The sequence below is a fragment of the Camelus bactrianus genome, chromosome 7 (assembly GCF_048773025.1).
Source record: "Camelus bactrianus isolate YW-2024 breed Bactrian camel chromosome 7, ASM4877302v1, whole genome shotgun sequence".
Taxonomy (NCBI): Eukaryota; Metazoa; Chordata; class Mammalia; order Artiodactyla; family Camelidae; genus Camelus; species Camelus bactrianus.
This window is the reverse complement of record NC_133545.1, coordinates 43,931,896-43,949,767: the sequence shown is the minus strand read 5'-3', so window position 1 is coordinate 43,949,767 and position 17,872 is coordinate 43,931,896. Positions and strand designations below refer to the sequence as shown.

Below are 17,872 nucleotides of genomic sequence, written 5' to 3'. Positions count from 1 at the left end.
GGGGATACCCTGAGTGGAGCAGACCCAGTGGGTCCGGGAAGGTTCCAGGCACTGTGAGGTCCCTCCTGCGCAGGGCCCTGCAGGGAGGAATAGAAGGATGTGTTGGCTCTAAGCTTAACATTTACGTGTTGGAGATACGCTTATGCTGACTGATGGTAACGTTTTGGGCTTGCTCTTGGAAAGCATGGTTTCGATTCTGATTTTCTGATTGGAAACCAACTGAACTGGAACCATTGAATGTCATTAAAGAACATCCCAGAAGCCAGGCCTCCACCTGGTGTCCTGTGGTGCTGGGGACTTTGAAGGGAAGTGACAAGACCAGACCAGACAGATTTCCACTCCCCAAAACTCAATTCATTGTTGTTCCTTCCTCCTTCCCTCCCTGCCTATGTGATGTGATGTCATAATAGGGAAAACTGGGTATGGGAAATTCTCTACTATCTTTGAACAATTTTTCTGTATATCTAAAACTGTTCTAAAATAAACAAATAACATTGAATTATATATGCTCACATATAAAGATTTCTAAAAGATTGTGCGATGAATAAACCAATGTATGAAACAGTATTTATAGTATTTATATGCTCTCATTTACCTTAAAAATTATATATATACACACACATACATACATATATTTGCTAATTATGTACATAACATTAAAAATATATAAAAGTCCTGGATAGGTGGACAAGAAACTGGGAGTCCAGGAGGGTCCAGTAGGAGGAAGACTTCATTTTCATGGTGTACTCGTCTGTATTTGAAATTCTCTCTCTCTTTCTTTAACCACATACATGTTTTATTTTTATAATAATGAAAAAATTCTTGTTTTCTAAAGGTAAATAAGTGTTAGGATACCATTACATTAATGGTGTCAGTACACAATGAACTCACGGGTAACGCGTTTAGGTCCATGTTTGTGACTTACTTTCACTTTCAAGTGCCACACGTGTCTCTTTTCGTAAAGCAGTCCCCTGGAGATGGCCTCCCCCTCTTCTTCCCTTCCTCCTTTCCTTCTTTTCTTTTACTTTTTCTAGTTTTAACTTTCCATTATACATTTTAAAGTTACACAAAGTAGAGAGAATGATGTGATGAACTCTTCTATTCCTAAGGGTTCACAGTTAACACATTATTAATTCACCACCAAGCCATCTCCCCACCTCCACCCATTTCCTCCTGCTACCAAACAGTGAGTAATTTGAAACAAATTTTAGACCTGGCATAATTTCATCTATAGATATTTCAGTATGCACTTCTAGCAAATGACCCTTCTTAGAAGCAAACCACATGATCACACCTTAAATAATTAACATTAATTCCTCATACCATCAAATATTCAGCCAGTGTTCAAGTTTCCCTGGTTATGTTGAAAAAAGTATATACTTGGTTGTTCTAAGCATGATCCAAATAAAAACTATGCATTGTATTTGGTTAATATATTGCTTAAAATCTCTTATTCTGCCCTTTTTCCCCTTGTGCAATTTATTTGTTGAAGAAACTGCATCTTTTGACCCATGGAGGTTTTTGCATCCTGGATTTTGCTGATCGTGTCCTCTAGGTGTAGTTTAACACGGGCTGGCAATTATTTCTTGTTGCTTTTTCCACTGCAGTTTTCCTAATGTATTATGAGATACAAAAGGGTAACTCTCCTTAATTCTGGGCAGTCCTTGTGTAAAGAAATTTACAACATCATGAACTATTATAAGTTATGTAAAAGGCAGGTCTAGTTGATGCTCATCCACAGTTATTTATCCTGAAGTAATAAGAGCTCTCTTAAAAATCATGATTCAAAATTGCCAGAGCAAGGCATTTAAACACACTCTGAGCTATAAAGCAGCAAGTGACATCCCCTGTAGTATGTCTTTTAGGTTACTTGTCATAACTATTATCAGGAAATAAAGGAAGGTTACTTGATACATTCCTTCTGCCTTTCAAGCTTGTTATTTATACAGAATGTAGCATGTGTAAAATGGGCTCAGTTTTAGTTTTAAGATAGTTACGTGGGAGTCCTGTGTGGAAGCCTGGTGAATGAGGCATTGGTTAAATCCTGTTGTCATTACTTGTGCAGAACAGTGCCTAGCACCGAGTCAGGACTCAGTGCATTTTAATTGAATGAATTAAACTCCAGTTCAAATACATAAGCATGTAAAACTGTATATACTTTGGAATAGGAAAAAAAAGAAAGTCCTGAGAAAGTAAGCACGAAATGAAACCAGTTTTCATTTTTGTGATAGGAAATTCTCATCCAGGCTATGAAAAACTAACAGCTCGAGAATCTGCTTTATTAGCTTTTGTCTCTACTCCTCTTTTTGTAATCTGAGTAAATATTTTAATGGCACAGAGTTATTTATTGTGCTGTAAGGGTTAAAGCTAGATTACAGTGGAAGCTTTTAAAAATACACCTATCAAGATGGCTAAAATAAAAAATAGTAAGAATACCGCTAGAAACTGGGGTAGTTAAGGGGGAACATCTCATTGTGATGCGAATTTGCATTTCCCTAACGGCTAGTGATGTTGAACATCTTTTCCTGTGCTTGTCTGCCATCTGTATGTCCTCCTTGGTGAAATGCCTCTTCATGTGTTTTGCCTATTTGCTAATTGGTGGTTTTGTTCTTTTCTTTAACTGTTGAGTTTTGAGAGTTCTTTATATATTCTAGCTGCAAGTCCTTTGAGGGATGAGTGATTTGCAGATATTTTCTTCTGCCTGTAATTTATCGTTTCAGCTTCTTCACAGGATCTTTTGCCCAGCATACGTTTCTCGTTTCAGTGAGGCCTCATTTATCTCTTTCCTTATATGCGTTGTCTTTTTGATGTCAAGTCTAAGAACTCTTTGTCTAATCATAGGTTGAAAGTTTTCTTTTTTTTTTCTTAAAGTTTTATGGTTTTATATTTCCATCTAAATCTATGGTCCATTTTGAGTTAATTTTTGGATAAAGGGCAAGGTTCAGGTCAAGGTTCATCTTTTGGCCTGTGGATGTCCAGTGCTCCAGAATCACTTGTTGGAAAGGCTATCCCTCCTCTATTGAATTGTTTTTACACCCTTGTCAAAAATTGGTTGGATAGGAGGAGGGGATAGCTCAGTGGTAGAATACCTGCCTAGCATGCACAGGGTCCTGGGTTCAATCCCCAGTACCTCCACTTAAAAAATAAATAAATAGAATTAAGAATTTAGTTTTAAATAAACCTATAATATTTTATCTGGAAAAAAAAATAAACCTAATTACCTCCTTCCCTAAAAAAATCAGTGGGACATATTTGTAGACGTCTATTTCTGGATTTTCTATTCTGGTCCATTGATCTGCCCACCTCCACCAGTACCACACTATGTTGATTACAGTAAGAAGCTTTGACATCAGGAAGGAGTCCTTCTCCTTTCTTCTCTTTCACAACTATTCTGACCATTCTAGGGCCTTTCACTTTCCATGTACATTTTAGAATAAGCTCATCTATGTCTTCAAAAAAAATCTTGATGAGATTTTTATGGGAATTGCTTTAAACCTATAGATTAATTTGGGGAGAATTTATCTCTTTACTATGTTGAGTCTTCCAATACAAGAACACAGTAGAGAATAAACGTATTTAGATTTACGCAAAGAAGTAGATACTTCTTTGATTTCTTTCAATAGCACCTTATAATTTTCTGCATACAGAACCTGTATATCCTTTGTTTTTGAATCTTCTTCAAAACAATAAATTGGTTAATTAATTCTCAAACATTAGCACTTACAAATGAGCGCCAATACTGTGCTTGGTGCTAGAAATATAAAAAAGAAGACAAGGCCTTTGAGAGGCTGGTGGGACAGAGTTTTAGGAGAGCATGTTGTTTGAACTGAAATTTTAGCTAATAACAAAGAAGGTCATTTTTTTTCTCTCCAAAATAATTCATTGAACGGTGAAATTGGAGATTTATGATTGCTAAAAGAACCACCAGATAGAACATGTTTGAGAGCACAGGCTTTGGAGCAAGGCAGGCCAGATTTTGAAACCTAGCTCAGCCTATTGGCCATTTGACTTTGGGTCAGTTGCTTAAGCTTTAGAAGCCTTATTTTCATCTGTAAAATGGGATGATAATCTTGCTGACCTCTTAGGATTGTTGTAAAGATGAAAGGAGAACGTGTAAAACACTTACCACCATGCCTGGCCGCCTGTGTGTGCTTCGTACAGTACGGTTACTTTTATTGTTAATTTCGTCTTATATCAGGGCTAAGTTAAAAAAGACAGGGTAGCTGGGTGAATAGTTCAAGGCTGAACCTGGGATGGGGTCGGGGAGGGAATAGGGTACATTGAAATCAAAGAGTGATTATTATAAGACAAAACAGGAATTAGATATTTCAAAGAGTGTAGCAGTCTCTCTTTTTTCAGAAGCCTGTTTTCACATGGAGAACAGTAGGGATCAGTTAGCTTAAATTTTTAATTCTACTCTGCCTGGCTTCTTCCTTCATGCTAGGCATAGTCATTAGGCCCAAGAAGTCATTAAAGTGTTTAATAAGGTTATTAAATTGACTAACTGCTGCTACTGAAGCAATTTTCATAGGAAATCCATATGATTCTAGGTATGGAACTTGGAGCTGTCCTTTGTGGCTGACAGACTGTCAACATTCCTTTGAAGCATGGCAGGCAGCTTCATGAGGGATGCGTCTAATTAAGAGATTGTAGGTGAACCTTGGCTTCCTGGGTGTGCTATTCGTAGCTGGAAGTATCCTGAAACTTCCCTAATTCCTACTAATTGCAGAGTGGGGGAGGGGAGGCCCATCTGAATTATAGAATATTTTAAAACAAATGTACTTTTATTACTTTCAAGGACGTATTTTAACTCCAACTAGGCAAACAAATTGTTGTCTGGTACAAGTCTTAGGGGGCTCAAGTTATTGGCACAATCAGAATGATTTTCAATTGTTTCTATGTAAATAGGTGCTTCTGGCGTTCTTTAGGGTGCTTGGAAACAGTTGGTTCTCACAGATCTTTAACGCTGCTCTTGTGGCCATGTGCTGTTAATTGGCACATCCTTAGAAGAAGGGGTTTGTTAAATGAAGATAAACTTTAGACCAGCTGCTAAATTACATCATTAATTCATGGGGTCCAAGAACCCAAGTTGGTGAGGTTTTTATTTCAATTGAAGTTTGATCTTGTTTTTTTTTTATTTTCCCCTGAAGGCAGTTTATTTATTCCTGTAGGCATTCATTTATTGATTAAATGATATTAATGGAATGCATTGTTTGTTTCAGGCACTCAAGTTGTACCGACAGCCTAAGTTACCCTATAGGAGCTTAGCATCTGGGAGAGGAGGCCGACATGTAGTTATAGTCCGGTAAGGCCTGCCCAGAGGCAGTAGGGGCTTGGAGGAGAGTCAAAGTAATCAGACTGGGTGAATCTGAAAATTTCCAGAGGAATTCCAGAACGATTTCTAGAGACTGATTTGCACTTTGAAAATGGATTACAGTGAGCAGAAACTGAAAGAAGGAAGACGATGACCACGATGAAGGAAAAAGCGGAAGGTGGGGGTGGAGACAGCAGTCCAGGCTGAGAGAACAGCGTGTTCAGAGGCGTGGAGGTGAGAAATGGCATGTTGCGTATGGGGACCTGAGCTTGGCCTTTGGAGATAAGCAGAGTGAAAATCATAGAAGGCTGTATTGTGCTGCCTCAGAAGCTTGAACTTGATCTTGAAGGTTATGGGGCAGGTTTTGTAGGATTTTCAGCAGGAAAATGACATCATCACATGTGTGCTTTGGAACCATTCTTGTTTTAGTGTAGGGGGTGAATTGGATGCAGGCCCAGGGATCAATTAGCAGACCTTGTTTTGAGGTTGGGCAAGCAGTCCTTGAGTCAGAGTGCTAGCAGAGAGAATGGAGTTGTAGGTGGTTCACAGGAGGGTGAATCTGGAAGACTTGGTCAGTGAGCCAGAGATAGAAGCCCGGGGACTCTGAGTTTCTGGCTAGGGTTGTCAGGGACGAGCTGGGCAGCAGGATGATGTGGGAAGGGTGTGGACTCTGTGTGCTTATTGGACTTCCAAGTGAGCTGTCTAGCAGGAGGCTGGATGTGTGGAGAGATGTCTAGGGGATAGAGAGAGAGTCATCAGCTCATACTGAGCGCTTGAAACCCCATGTTTGGATGAGGTCACCCTGGAATCGTGACAGGGCGAGAACTACAGCCGGATGGCTCCCAGGGCTGCTGCAGTGTTGACGGGAACAAGAAGGAAGAATTCAGCATTTAGCACTCCAATCAAATCAAAGATTTTCAGGATTGAAAAAAATACTTGGAGCCTTAGCACCGTAGTTAATTTTGAGTGTGCATTTAAAATGCACAGCTGTGTTCTTAGAAAAAAATTTTTTCCAGCATGTCTTTAGAGTATGTATTGAATATGCCCTTCCCTACATAATGATTAGCTGTAATGAGTAATAATAATAATGGTAGAATCTGAGAACTCGACCCATTGAGATGAGGAAGATAGATCCTTTAATTTGTCATTATGCTGTCCATTCCTTTTACAGATAATGTGAGGGGCCTGCTCTGAGCAAGTTCTATGAAATCTTGAGGTCACTTTGCTTCAATTTTTGCTGAAAAATTACACTGTAGAATGTTTGCTACTGGGTTCTTAAATGAATAAATTATGCTTAAAAAAGATATACAACTGATTTAGCATTTATGAATTGCTTATGGCCAACGCCTATGGGAAGGCCTCCATGCTTTGGATATATAAGCATTTTCCCCTCTATGTAATAATGCTTTACATTCTTATAGCACTTAATGACAAATTTCCCGGTGCTTTCACAGGTAGTTTATAATTTGATCCTGCTAACGAACAGCTGAGATAGGTTGGATGGGCATCATTCCTATTTTACAGATGTAGAAACAGAGGCTCAGTGAGTAAGTTCATAATTTAGGAAGTAGGTGACTCAGAATTTACCCCTTGTCTTGTGGCCATAAATCCAGTACTTCTTCCCCAAAAAGGAACATGTTACTCAAAGTTTATGTGTTAATTCTTGGGCAATAGCAAACAAGTAGGGAGATAAAAAGCTCTAATTTTTTTTTTTGAGAACTATTTGTCATTTCTACCATCAGCAATTAATAAATTAATAGTATGTTTTAAAAATCTACTTATTTACTTATTTTTTTTAATTTTGGGAGGAGGAAATGAGGTTTATTTTTATTTATTTTTTTAATGGAGGGACTGGGTATTGAACCTAGGACCTTATGCATGCTAAGCATGTGCTCTACCACTGAGCTTTATCCTCCCCTCGCCAATTAATAGTATGTTGAGTGGTCAAGGGGTCTGTGACGCTGTAGTAACTCTGAATTTTATAGTTTTAGTTCAGAAACCTTTTTTTTTTTTTTTGGAATGACAAGTTTGTAGCGAATTGACAAATGGATTTCTTTGTCTTTTCATTTTGTTTAACCTGTGTGAAGGCCCATTTCAGTAACAGGTGCATGTCTTCTCCTGTTATGTGGAACATGGAGCTGTTGGAAATATTTAATTTCCTTGTGGTCTGCCTCTCCAGTGGAAAAATGGAGCTGCTGGCACCTTGTGAGGGAGCGTGGCTTCCATGTGACCTGATGACTAGGAGCCTTCTCCCTTGGTCCTGCTTGTAGAGGACAAGATAACCTTGTCAGCTATTGTCAGCATCCTGCCCTGCTCAGAGTGTAGGACCTGGGGCCAACTTCTCCATGTGGCTCCGTGCCCAGCACCCAGACTGCTTTTAGGGGCCCATGAAAATGTTTGAATTTCTTGCAAAATCAGAAGAATGAAATGAACCTTTAGGTCAAAGAAAAGACTTTACTATATAATAATATATTCATCTTTATGCCAGGGCAGTTGTAAAGTGTGATTTTTAATATTCTTTTGTGGAGGAAAGGGCCCATGAAGGTCAGAATGCAGCCCTGAATGGGTGGGGGCATTTGGAGGGTAGGGGTGGTCTACCATTGCCTCTGGTGTTTGTCCTTAAGTTCATTGATTCATTGATACTTGATTCATTCCTACTAAGACCTATGGGTATCCGAGAAGCACTCCAGCAAAATGAGTCACACACACACACACACACACACACACACACACACACACACACACACACACACACAAACACACACATACAGGGTGCCTGGGTTCTGTTTCATTTCCACATCTGGGCAGGATCTAGTTATCCTGACCCCATCACACTGTATGTAATGAGGGGCTCTTAACGATATACTTCACTTGAACAATTGTTTCGCTTGAACAATTGTTTTTATAGTCCTGCTTGAAATGTAGAAAGCGCTTTTAAGAAATAATGGCCAAAATGTTTAGAGCATTGCTATATTGTGTCTTGTTTTTATGATCTCTCTGTCTTCCAAATGACTTTAAAAACACATAATGAAAAGATGTTAAAATAAGACTTATGGGAATATTAACTCACAATCCCTGTCTGTAAACGGAGGTCGAGCTTTGGGCAGAGGTCGTCGACGCAAGAGCAAGGCGTTGCTTTAGAAGTTGAGACTTGATAGGTGGCAAAAGCTATTTAAGGGAATGTGGACTCTTTTTCTCCTTTTCTCTTAATCCTCTGTCCTGAAAATTCTCATTTGATTATCTGCATAACAGAATGGAGATGCTCTGTCCAGAAACCCCCATGATCTTTCTTCCTCTTCTGCTCTAGAGCGTTGATGGCCCACTTCTCAGATGTGCCTCAGCAAATCGGGAAGGCCTCAAATTTCAGCCCCGAAGCCGTTTTTTTGTTTTTTTTTTAAAGAAAGAGTTAAAATATTTAAAAATGAAATTCAATTAGCAAATTTATAATCACCAAGTGAGTAAATGATACTTTTAAAGTTTATTGTGCCACAGGGAACTACGTTCAATATCTTGTAATAACCTTTAATGAAAAAGAACATGAAAACGAATATATATATGTATATGAATGGCTGGGACATTGTGCTGTGCACCAGAAATGGACACATTATAACTGACTGTACTTCAATTAAAAAATAACTAACTAAATAAATATAGTTTATTGTGCCAAACCTAACACTTTTTTGTTGTACCTGTTTTCATATTTTAAAACTAAGCTAATTCAGTAAAGAGCACTTTTTAAAAAATAGTATATTTTAAACTTTACTCCGTATTTCCTATTCTTATTATCTTTAAAAGGGAACAAAATGATCTACTTTGTATTTTTTTAAACTTCTCTAACTTTTAGCTATCGCATGAAATTGTTATGACGATGAAACGATTTAGTATATGGGAAAGTAGATTTAAAAAATAGAAGTGTGTCAAAGGTGCTCATCTTTCTGTTCCTAAGTTAGTGCTGCTGCTTCTCAGAAGGCTGGGGTGCACAAAGTCATTTCCAGCGCTCACGGCTTGCTTTTCACATAACCTTTGCCACTCTCTCTTATTTGTGTTCTAGCAAGTGGTTTAACAGGCAGGACTGAAGTTTTAATTCAGAGAGTTGAAGAAAGTAAGAAATAATCGCTGTTAAAACTTGATGAAAAATGTGAGCCTATTTTTCATGCTTAAAAATTAAAAATCAGGGGGGAGGGTATAGCTCAGTGGTAGAGCGCAGGCTTGGCATGCATGAGGTCCTGGGTCAACCCCCGGGACCTCCATTAAACAAGCAAACAAATATACAAACAAACCTGATTACCTCCCCCAAAAGAAAAGAGAAATAAAAATTAAAAAATAAAAACATTAAAACAAAATTAAAATAGTTTTAGAGTATCCTTTCTCATTGTCTTCACATAACCTGTAAAACTGTCCCAAAGCACACCCAGCTCAGTTTTGCGTTATTCTAAAAATTCCATTTCTGGCAACAGTGTTTTTTGGACTTCCTGTGGTGCCTGATTCATTAACTTTACTTCTTGTTTTTTTAAAAGATTGCAACCATTAAAGCTAATTTCAGTTTTATTCCAGCCCCTTCATTTCTTTCAGCTTCTTCCAGCTGCATGCAGTTCTGAAACACGTTTCTCTGTTTGCGATGCCCTTACAGGAATTTGTAAGTGTCTGGGTTCGAGATCCTCGGATTCAGAAGGAGGACTTCTGGCATTCTTATATTGACTATGAGATCTGTATTCATGTAAGTATGCCGTCAATAGTCCAGAGAAGTCACAGTCATTTTTAGGTAGCATACATTTGGTGAGATACTATGATATAATTGAAATTTATAAATAATTTTCCAATTCACAGGACTGAATTTGAATGATTACAACTAATGCTTGTATCTTAATGAAGTAGTACGATGATTCCTAAGTTGAAAAATTAACTTATTTGAATTCCTTATTGTACCCTTGTTAATATTAATGTTTTAATGTTTATTGCCTTCATATATGAAGATGTGAATACATCTAAAATTCACAGTTTTTATAGCTCATTAATGATATTTCTTTATGATCTGTTGTAGCATATTTCTGGACACTGTATTACCTGATGAATCTTAAGTTTTGAGAGGATATAGAGTTCTCTGGAAAAAGAGATGTGCCATGTTTTTTACTTAGAACAAGAAAGTAGGAAATGGCTCTGTGCGATTATTTTACCTTAGCCTAGATTCTGAGTAATTAAGATAAGTAAATAACTAAAAATTACTTATTTTATTTGGAAATAATACTGTATTATAGTCTCTTGAACAGTGTCATGTGGTGTGTGGCCTCCTTTAATTATTTTGAGTAAGAGTCAGCAATCGTCTCCTGAAAAGGGCCAGATAGTCAATGTCTTCAGCTTTGTGGGCCATAAGGACTCAAAGCTACTCAGTTCTGCTGTTATAGGGCGCAAACAGCCATAACAGCACATAAATGAATGAGCATAATTGTGTCCCGATAAAAATGTGCTTATAAAGACAAGTGGTGAATGGTATTTGGCCCAAGGGCTGCATATAGTTTATTGACCTTTGATCATGAAGATCGTCACTTCTTCTGTCTGATTTAGTCCAGACTTGAGGGCATAGAAATGGGCTCAGATTTTATCTGTGACCATATATATAGCACAAATGGGACAGAGTTTAACCATCCTTTAAGCTTCCCATTGTTAATAGCTAAATTGGTATATTGGTCACCCATATACCACCCACAAATTTCTCTCTTTTTTTTTCTCTCCTTCCAAAGTTCCCCAACTTAGAAAATAAAGTAAAAACTCAGAACTGCTTTTGTGATGATTGTATTGTACAGGGATATGCCTTGTATTTCGATTTTGTTTTGGTTTTACTCATAAGGTCACACCAGATGTACATTCTGTGTGGAAAATTATAACATGGGTGTGTAAGACTAAGCATTTGAAAATGAAATGAAATTCTTTAGTTGCCTTTTAACTTCCTCTTAAAAAATGTGTGGGTGATGGTACATTTTAGAGGAGATATGACATTGAATTATCCTCAGGGAGTTAATGGAAGTCTAGAGCCTTCTCTCCTACATAAATAATATGATGTGAATTCAGAAGTGTCCATCTAGACCCAGAAATGATGGGTTCCACAAATATTATTTGGCGGTGCTCTGAAGTGCTAATAAATTGACAATGAATAAATCTGGGCTTGATAGGTAGCAGAAACAAGCCAAAAGATTTCGAAGAATTTCAAGTAGTGATCGCCATGTCATTTGATCCCAAGGAGGCTTCAACCTGCTGCACGGTTAGGACTGGCCGGGGAGCCGGCAGAGTTCTCGTCAGCCCCGTGTACATGTATACTCGTAGGGCTTTGCAGGTAGGGAGGCTGGGGTTTAACTCATTTAAATTACCCTCGAGGGAAATGATGCTAGGCGACTCTGAAGTCTTCGCATTTACTTGGAGTTTTAACCAAATGGACTTGAGAGGTAGGTTGTCCTTAGTATATACTCTCCTGAGCTTGTCCTGCAAATGAAAGACTTAGATAAGATATATCCTCGTCTGGTGTGGGTACCAGATGCCAGTTATTGGCATCCAGTGATGCTGAGCAGAGAAATGGAAGGGAGTTAACTAGACCTGGCTGTACCTGAGGTGGCAGCAGTCCCTGCCGTGGCCTGGTCCTCTCTGGGGAGGGCGCACTGAAAGGAGGCCTGCCCAGGCCTTGTTAGGGGAAAAATTCTAGTGTTTCAGCGGCCTGCTGTCTGAGTCCCCAAGGGTTACATTAGAGGGAGGCCCTGGTGTGTTTTGAAACCCACACAGAACGTTATTTTGCACAAACTCCATCCAGCGTGTTGCGCTGCCGTATCGTCAGTGATGGGATTTAGGTCAGTAACTACTTTGGGGGCAAGTCTCTTAACCCTCTGCATCCTGAGGCTTTTTTGCATTTTTATAAAGTTCAGGAATACCAGGAAACATGCCATACATTTCCTGGGAATAGTTAAGAACGAATGCACATGATCACTGACATTTCCCAAGGAAAACAACTGCTGGGTGTGTGTTAAGGGGTAGAATAATAATACAGGTTTTGAAATAATCTGTGTCTTGGAGGCAAAAAACTGTTCTCATTTGGCAGTGTAAAGATGATGAAATAGAACTTATGCAGAATAGAGATCTTCTTACAAAACTGATAGACAAATACTTGCCAGTCTGTTGTTTTACCCAAAGGAGAAACACACATATTTACCAGCCTTGTGTTTACTCAAAGGAGAAGCATCGATGTTTTGCTTCAGGTAGGGACTCTGAGGGTGGCTTTTCCAAGTCTGCCTTAGGGTAGCTGGAAGGAAACCAACGTCTACTAACTGATAGTAATATTAATAGATGACATTTGCTACCTGCTTATTGTGAGTCCAGACAACCGCCCTGTGAAATAGGAAGGTACAAACCCCATTTTACCATTCAGGCAACTGGGGTTTAAGTGACTTGCCCTATAGCAGAGGCAGGACTGGAATTTGGGTCCCCCACGCACATGCTTGTGCTGGGCACCGCACGCCTCTTTTCACTCGATCACACTCCTTTGCACCTCTGGTAGAGAAAGGAAATGCTGTTCTCGTGTTTAAAAGTGATTGATGGGTTATATGCAAGACTTGAGTCTGACATCAATGCAAATGTATTGTTGGTTTTTAAAATCCTACTTTAAATGGATATTGGGGCATATGGTGAGTTATAGATATAAGAAAAGCATTTTTTTCTTCAAGTGAGGCTTATATTTTTCATTTTCTTTAAACAGACCAATAGCATGTGTTTTACAATGAAAACATCCTGTGTACGAAGAAGATACAGGGAATTTGTGTGGCTGAGGCAGAGACTCCAAAGCAATGCTTTGCTGGTGTAAGTGATTTAAAGAGTGTATTGAGGAGACTTTATTATTATATTCAATATTTAAAATTTTGACACACTACTATATATGAAATAGATAAACAAAAAGGATGTACCGTACAGCATGAGAACTATATTCAATATCTTGGAATAACCTATAATGGAAAAGAATCTGAAAAAGAATATACACACACCCATATAACTGAGTCATTTTGCAGTACACCTGAAACTAACACAATATTGTAAATCAGCTATAGTTCCATGAAAAAATTGACGTGTGTTAAGATATATAAAATATGAAGGATTTTGTAGTATCTAGCTTTAGTTAGTTTTTTGGCTACTGCATCTGAATTCAAAATTTGTCACTTGAATTATACATACATTTATGAGCATTGACTATGAAAGACCTCAAAAATGCTTTAAAATGTTTTTCTTTGAGTTAACTGATATCCTCATACCCTTATTATATAACCATATAGTATATATAACTGTATAATAGTTGTGTCATAATTAACATATGTAATTTGCTTTCATTTTGAGGGATTTCTGTAACTAAACCACTTTGATTTGATGATTAATTTTTTTTCTTTCTCCTAAGACAACTGCCAGAACTCCCATCTAAAAACCTGTTTTTCAACATGAACAATCGCCAGCATGTAGATCAGCGCCGTCAGGGTTTGGAAGATTTCCTCAGAAAGTAAGTATGCAGAAACTCTCGTGGGCAGACAGGAGATGCGAGTGAAGCGTTTTGCAAGAGCTGAGTGTCCCATGGATGATGGCTGGGCAAGAATGTTTCTGTTTCTGAAATGCTAATGATCTGCTCTGGAGCAAAGCTCAGTGATTCATTTCCTATATTAGAGCTCCATCTTGTGGCTCCCATCATACAGTGCATCTTCAGGACAAACCTTCCAGAAAGAAAACAATGAACTGAGTCAGATAACAACATATTCTCCCTTAAGCTATAAAGCGGAGCCAGATTACTTGGGAGTTTAGCTGACAAAACTAAAATTTGCCAGGAAATTAATGTGATTTATTAAAAAGGCACTTCTTAAAAACTGTCTTTATTTACATTTGGGATTGACAGACCAAAACCAGCTCTACAGTGGGCTGCTCTAAATGAATAGGTGAATGCTGTGCTTTGGAGGGAATGTTTACAAGGGAGTACTTAGTGGTGTTTGAATGGTCTCAGTGGGTTATTGACTCTGGAGTACTTGGTGATGGTTGGTACGGCAGTTAAGGTGACGTGAATTCACACTACCGAAATCCCTCTTTCCCCCGACTCTGGAATGCTGGAATACCCACCCCATGGGACAGCACACTGGTTTGCACGCAGACTCTGAGGCCGGACTGCCTGGGTTCAAATCTTGCTTCCGCTACTTATTGTCTGGGGTTTGGGCAAGTCTTTTACCTCCTCTGTGCCTGTGTTTGCCCATCTATTAAATGGGTAGTAATAGTATCTACTTCATAAGGTTGTTGAGAGGATTAAATGAGTTAATGAATGGAAAGCACTCAAAACAGACTGACGTATAACGTGTGGTATCCAAGTGTCGGCCATTATTTTAATATACTTAGACATGAAATAGCTTGGAGCTGATTTTTCTGTCTCCCTATTTGATAGATAAGGAAATAGGCTAAGTCTTAGCACTACTAGTTAGTGAGTGGCAGGGCCCCGTCTCCGGAACTTTCTTTTTCTACTAGCTTCAGGATCTAAAGTGATCTCCTTTTGAGTTTACTATGTGGTACCTTGGAGCTCAGCTGAAATAATATGTTGCCCTGTCCCCATATGGCTCAGTCCTAAAGGGTTGGAGTATTAAGTATGCACATGAATATTCATATTTATTCCTATTACATTGACATCACTCCTTTCCTTTGAAGGGGTCAGGGAGACATACAGAAAAACCCAAGATTATAAAATGTGGGAGGGCGGGAAAAGAAAAAGCAGCCAGAGGAATAAAAATGACAAGACACCAGAAGAACCGATTAACTGAGCCAAGTCGTTGGAAAAGATCACAGTGTACTACTCTTTGCGGTATCATAGACATGACGGAACAAAGACCTGGCCAGGTTTTCTCTGCCCTTTCCCTTTGGGGGCAGCTCCAATATAATTGTCTGCATGAGACCCAGGTGGCTGATGGCCTTTCCCTTAAGATGTGGTCCCTGCAGCCAAGTTGGTGGAGTGGGCTGTCACTGCAGATGCTGCTCGGGGAAGCTGCGGACTGACCATTGCCCGTGAGGCCCGGGCAGGGCTAGTGAAATCCCGCAGTCCCCGTAAGCACTGCGGATCTGAGTGTTTTCTCTAGAGAAGCCTCCTGATTTGAGATCAAAGGACAGCTTGTATCTCCGTGTTTATGTTGTTGGTTAAGCGTAGGGCATATGTTTTTTTGATCAGGAATCGCTTCATTGTTTTGAACATGACCTTTCCTTACAGTTGATCAACCAAATTCATGATGGAGTGTCGTTGGGCCACAGGGGTTGGGGCTTCCTTGAGGTTATTTTTGGATGCTGTGTTGTTTGGCAGTTTGCTGGTTGAAGCTGATGCAGAGGTCACAATGGAGGGTGTCCTGGGTCAGGGGCTCGAGGAACTGGGTTCCAGGTCTCCCCTAATCTTGGCTCCTGATGTTTGTCTGGCTTTGCGACCTTGGACAGGCCTCTGAATCCCGTGGGCCTGGGTTTGCTCTAAGGAGTGTGAGAATGTAACATGTGCCTTGCCGACCTTGTGGGTCATTGTGTTCCTCAGATGACAGCTCAGAAAGGACTCAGAAAACCTATTTATTAAATGACTCCTTTGGACCAGGCTGGGTCCTGGGGTTATAGGACTGCACAAAATGGACACATATCCTTGTCTTTTTGAAGCTTTCCTTCTAGTGGGGAAGCAACTGTATACATACCAGGGGATGGCTGGATTCAATAAAATTGGATCTGGATTATCATCCAGAAGTCAAATCATGGATCAGACAGACACCAAGTTCTCTTGTGCTGTTTGTTTCACTGGGGTCTGTGAAGATTAGTCTCCAAGCTGATGAGTTTCACAATAAAAATGAAAGCTGGTGCTTCTGTGTGATTTGAACCTGAAGGAAGCGAACAGTCTAATACCACACAGTTGGATTCAGTCCTGACCTAAATGCCCTAAATACTGTGGCCCCTCCAAATCCTTCCCACCCTTTTCTGTGTCCCTCAGATTTTTATGCGTCATCCTGCTGTTCTTAGTCTGGTTGGTGTAGAAATAGCATCCTTGCATGTCTCTGCCTGGGGCACCCCCTTTCCCTCCAGCCCAAACCCACTTTGGGAAACTGGATGTGATATGTGACTCGGCCATCTTGACACTGTGTCCTGTGCCCTCTGAGGCCCCGCTGGTTATCCGTTAAGTAGGGCCACCATCAGTATCCTGTGTGCCTTGTTTGTAGAGCACTCGGGGAACTTGAGAGGGAAACACCATAGCATTAAAATGTGAAACATGCCTGTGTTGTAGATATTTAGCATGCACTTTTAAAACTTGGGTTTTAGGTAAGTTTTGAAGTTATGAACCAAGAGTACTATGTATGTTCAAACCCTTTGAAACCAAAATGCTGCTGTCTCTGTGCATATGTGTGTGTATATAATATGTATTTTTTCATTTTAAGATCATTTGTGAAATAATACATATTCAGTAGCAAAGTGCATATCCAGGCCAGTTTTCACAGAGGAATTAGAAACTTGTTTTTTTTGACGAGGCACCAAATAAGAATAATTTATGTACCATTTTATTGAATACTGGCTATATGTTTAGCTTTTTATGTTTTAACTCAATACTTAACAACAACATTAGGAGTCAAGTTTCATCTCAATTTTATAGACAAGGAAATTATAAGAAAGGTGGAGGCACTGTATTAATCCCAGGAACTGGAAGGTTTATAATTAGAAGAACTCGGAAATGCTAGCTAAATTTGGTCAGTATGATTGTGAGATTTTCCAAACATATTCATTTTTCTTCCATCTTGGCCAGAAACTTTTAGATTCCACCCCTTCCCCCCCACCCGGGCTAATTATAAATTGTAAGTCACTTTTACTAATAGTTGTGAAAAAAATTGTAGACCAAATTATAAACTCTGGCATCCTACTAATTTTTTACATTTGACTGCTGTCACAAATGGGAGCTGGGCTTTCCTTCTTGACTGAATTCATCCCATGCATGTAACTACATGTACTTCTATATTACTGTTTTGTATTCCTTAAAAATTTAAGGAATTTAAATCAAAAAAATTTTTTGCAAAAGGGTACCTTGGAAACACTACAGCTAGTTTTACACACACACACACACATACACTTTTTGTAAGTCTGTGTTCAGTAGAGGGCACCACAGCACAGATCATGAATGCCTTCAATGAAGATTTGTATGTTTTATTTTTTTTCTCATGGTAACAGGTAAACAGGCCGAATTAAATTTTTTTCCTACATCAAACCACTAACCTTCCACATGCTAAACAGATGTGTATGTATATCATTACATTGGGTTCAGCAGACTCAGGGCATCCTTAGTTAGGATTACGTGGTTTTGCACAGCGATATATGTTCTCAGCTGAACCGATATATAATACACCTAATAAAATCATCTTGAGGAAAACCAGATTTTCAACTGTGTTTAATTCAAGGAAAAACAGGTTTTGCTTTGTTTAGTTTAAAGTTCTTATGGAGAAAGGAATAACTTTTGACTTATGTTGTAAATATCTCTTCAGAAATTCCCTTAAAATTCTAGAG

The 17,872-nt window shown here is 39.0% G+C and overlaps 1 protein-coding gene across 2 annotated transcripts in view; it reads left to right on the top strand.

Annotated features, from left to right (window-relative positions):
- SNX10 (sorting nexin 10) overlaps positions 1 to 17,872 on the top strand; it is a 63,092-nt gene that overhangs the window by 40,044 nt on the left and 5,176 nt on the right. For both annotated transcript variants that reach the window (XM_074367327.1, XM_010968643.3), the window contains exons 3-5: positions 9,945 to 10,031; positions 13,050 to 13,150; positions 13,737 to 13,835. In XM_074367327.1, coding sequence (XP_074223428.1) covers positions 9,945 to 10,031; positions 13,050 to 13,150; positions 13,737 to 13,835 — 287 coding nt within the window. The remainder of the gene's footprint in view (positions 1 to 9,944; positions 10,032 to 13,049; positions 13,151 to 13,736; positions 13,836 to 17,872) is intronic.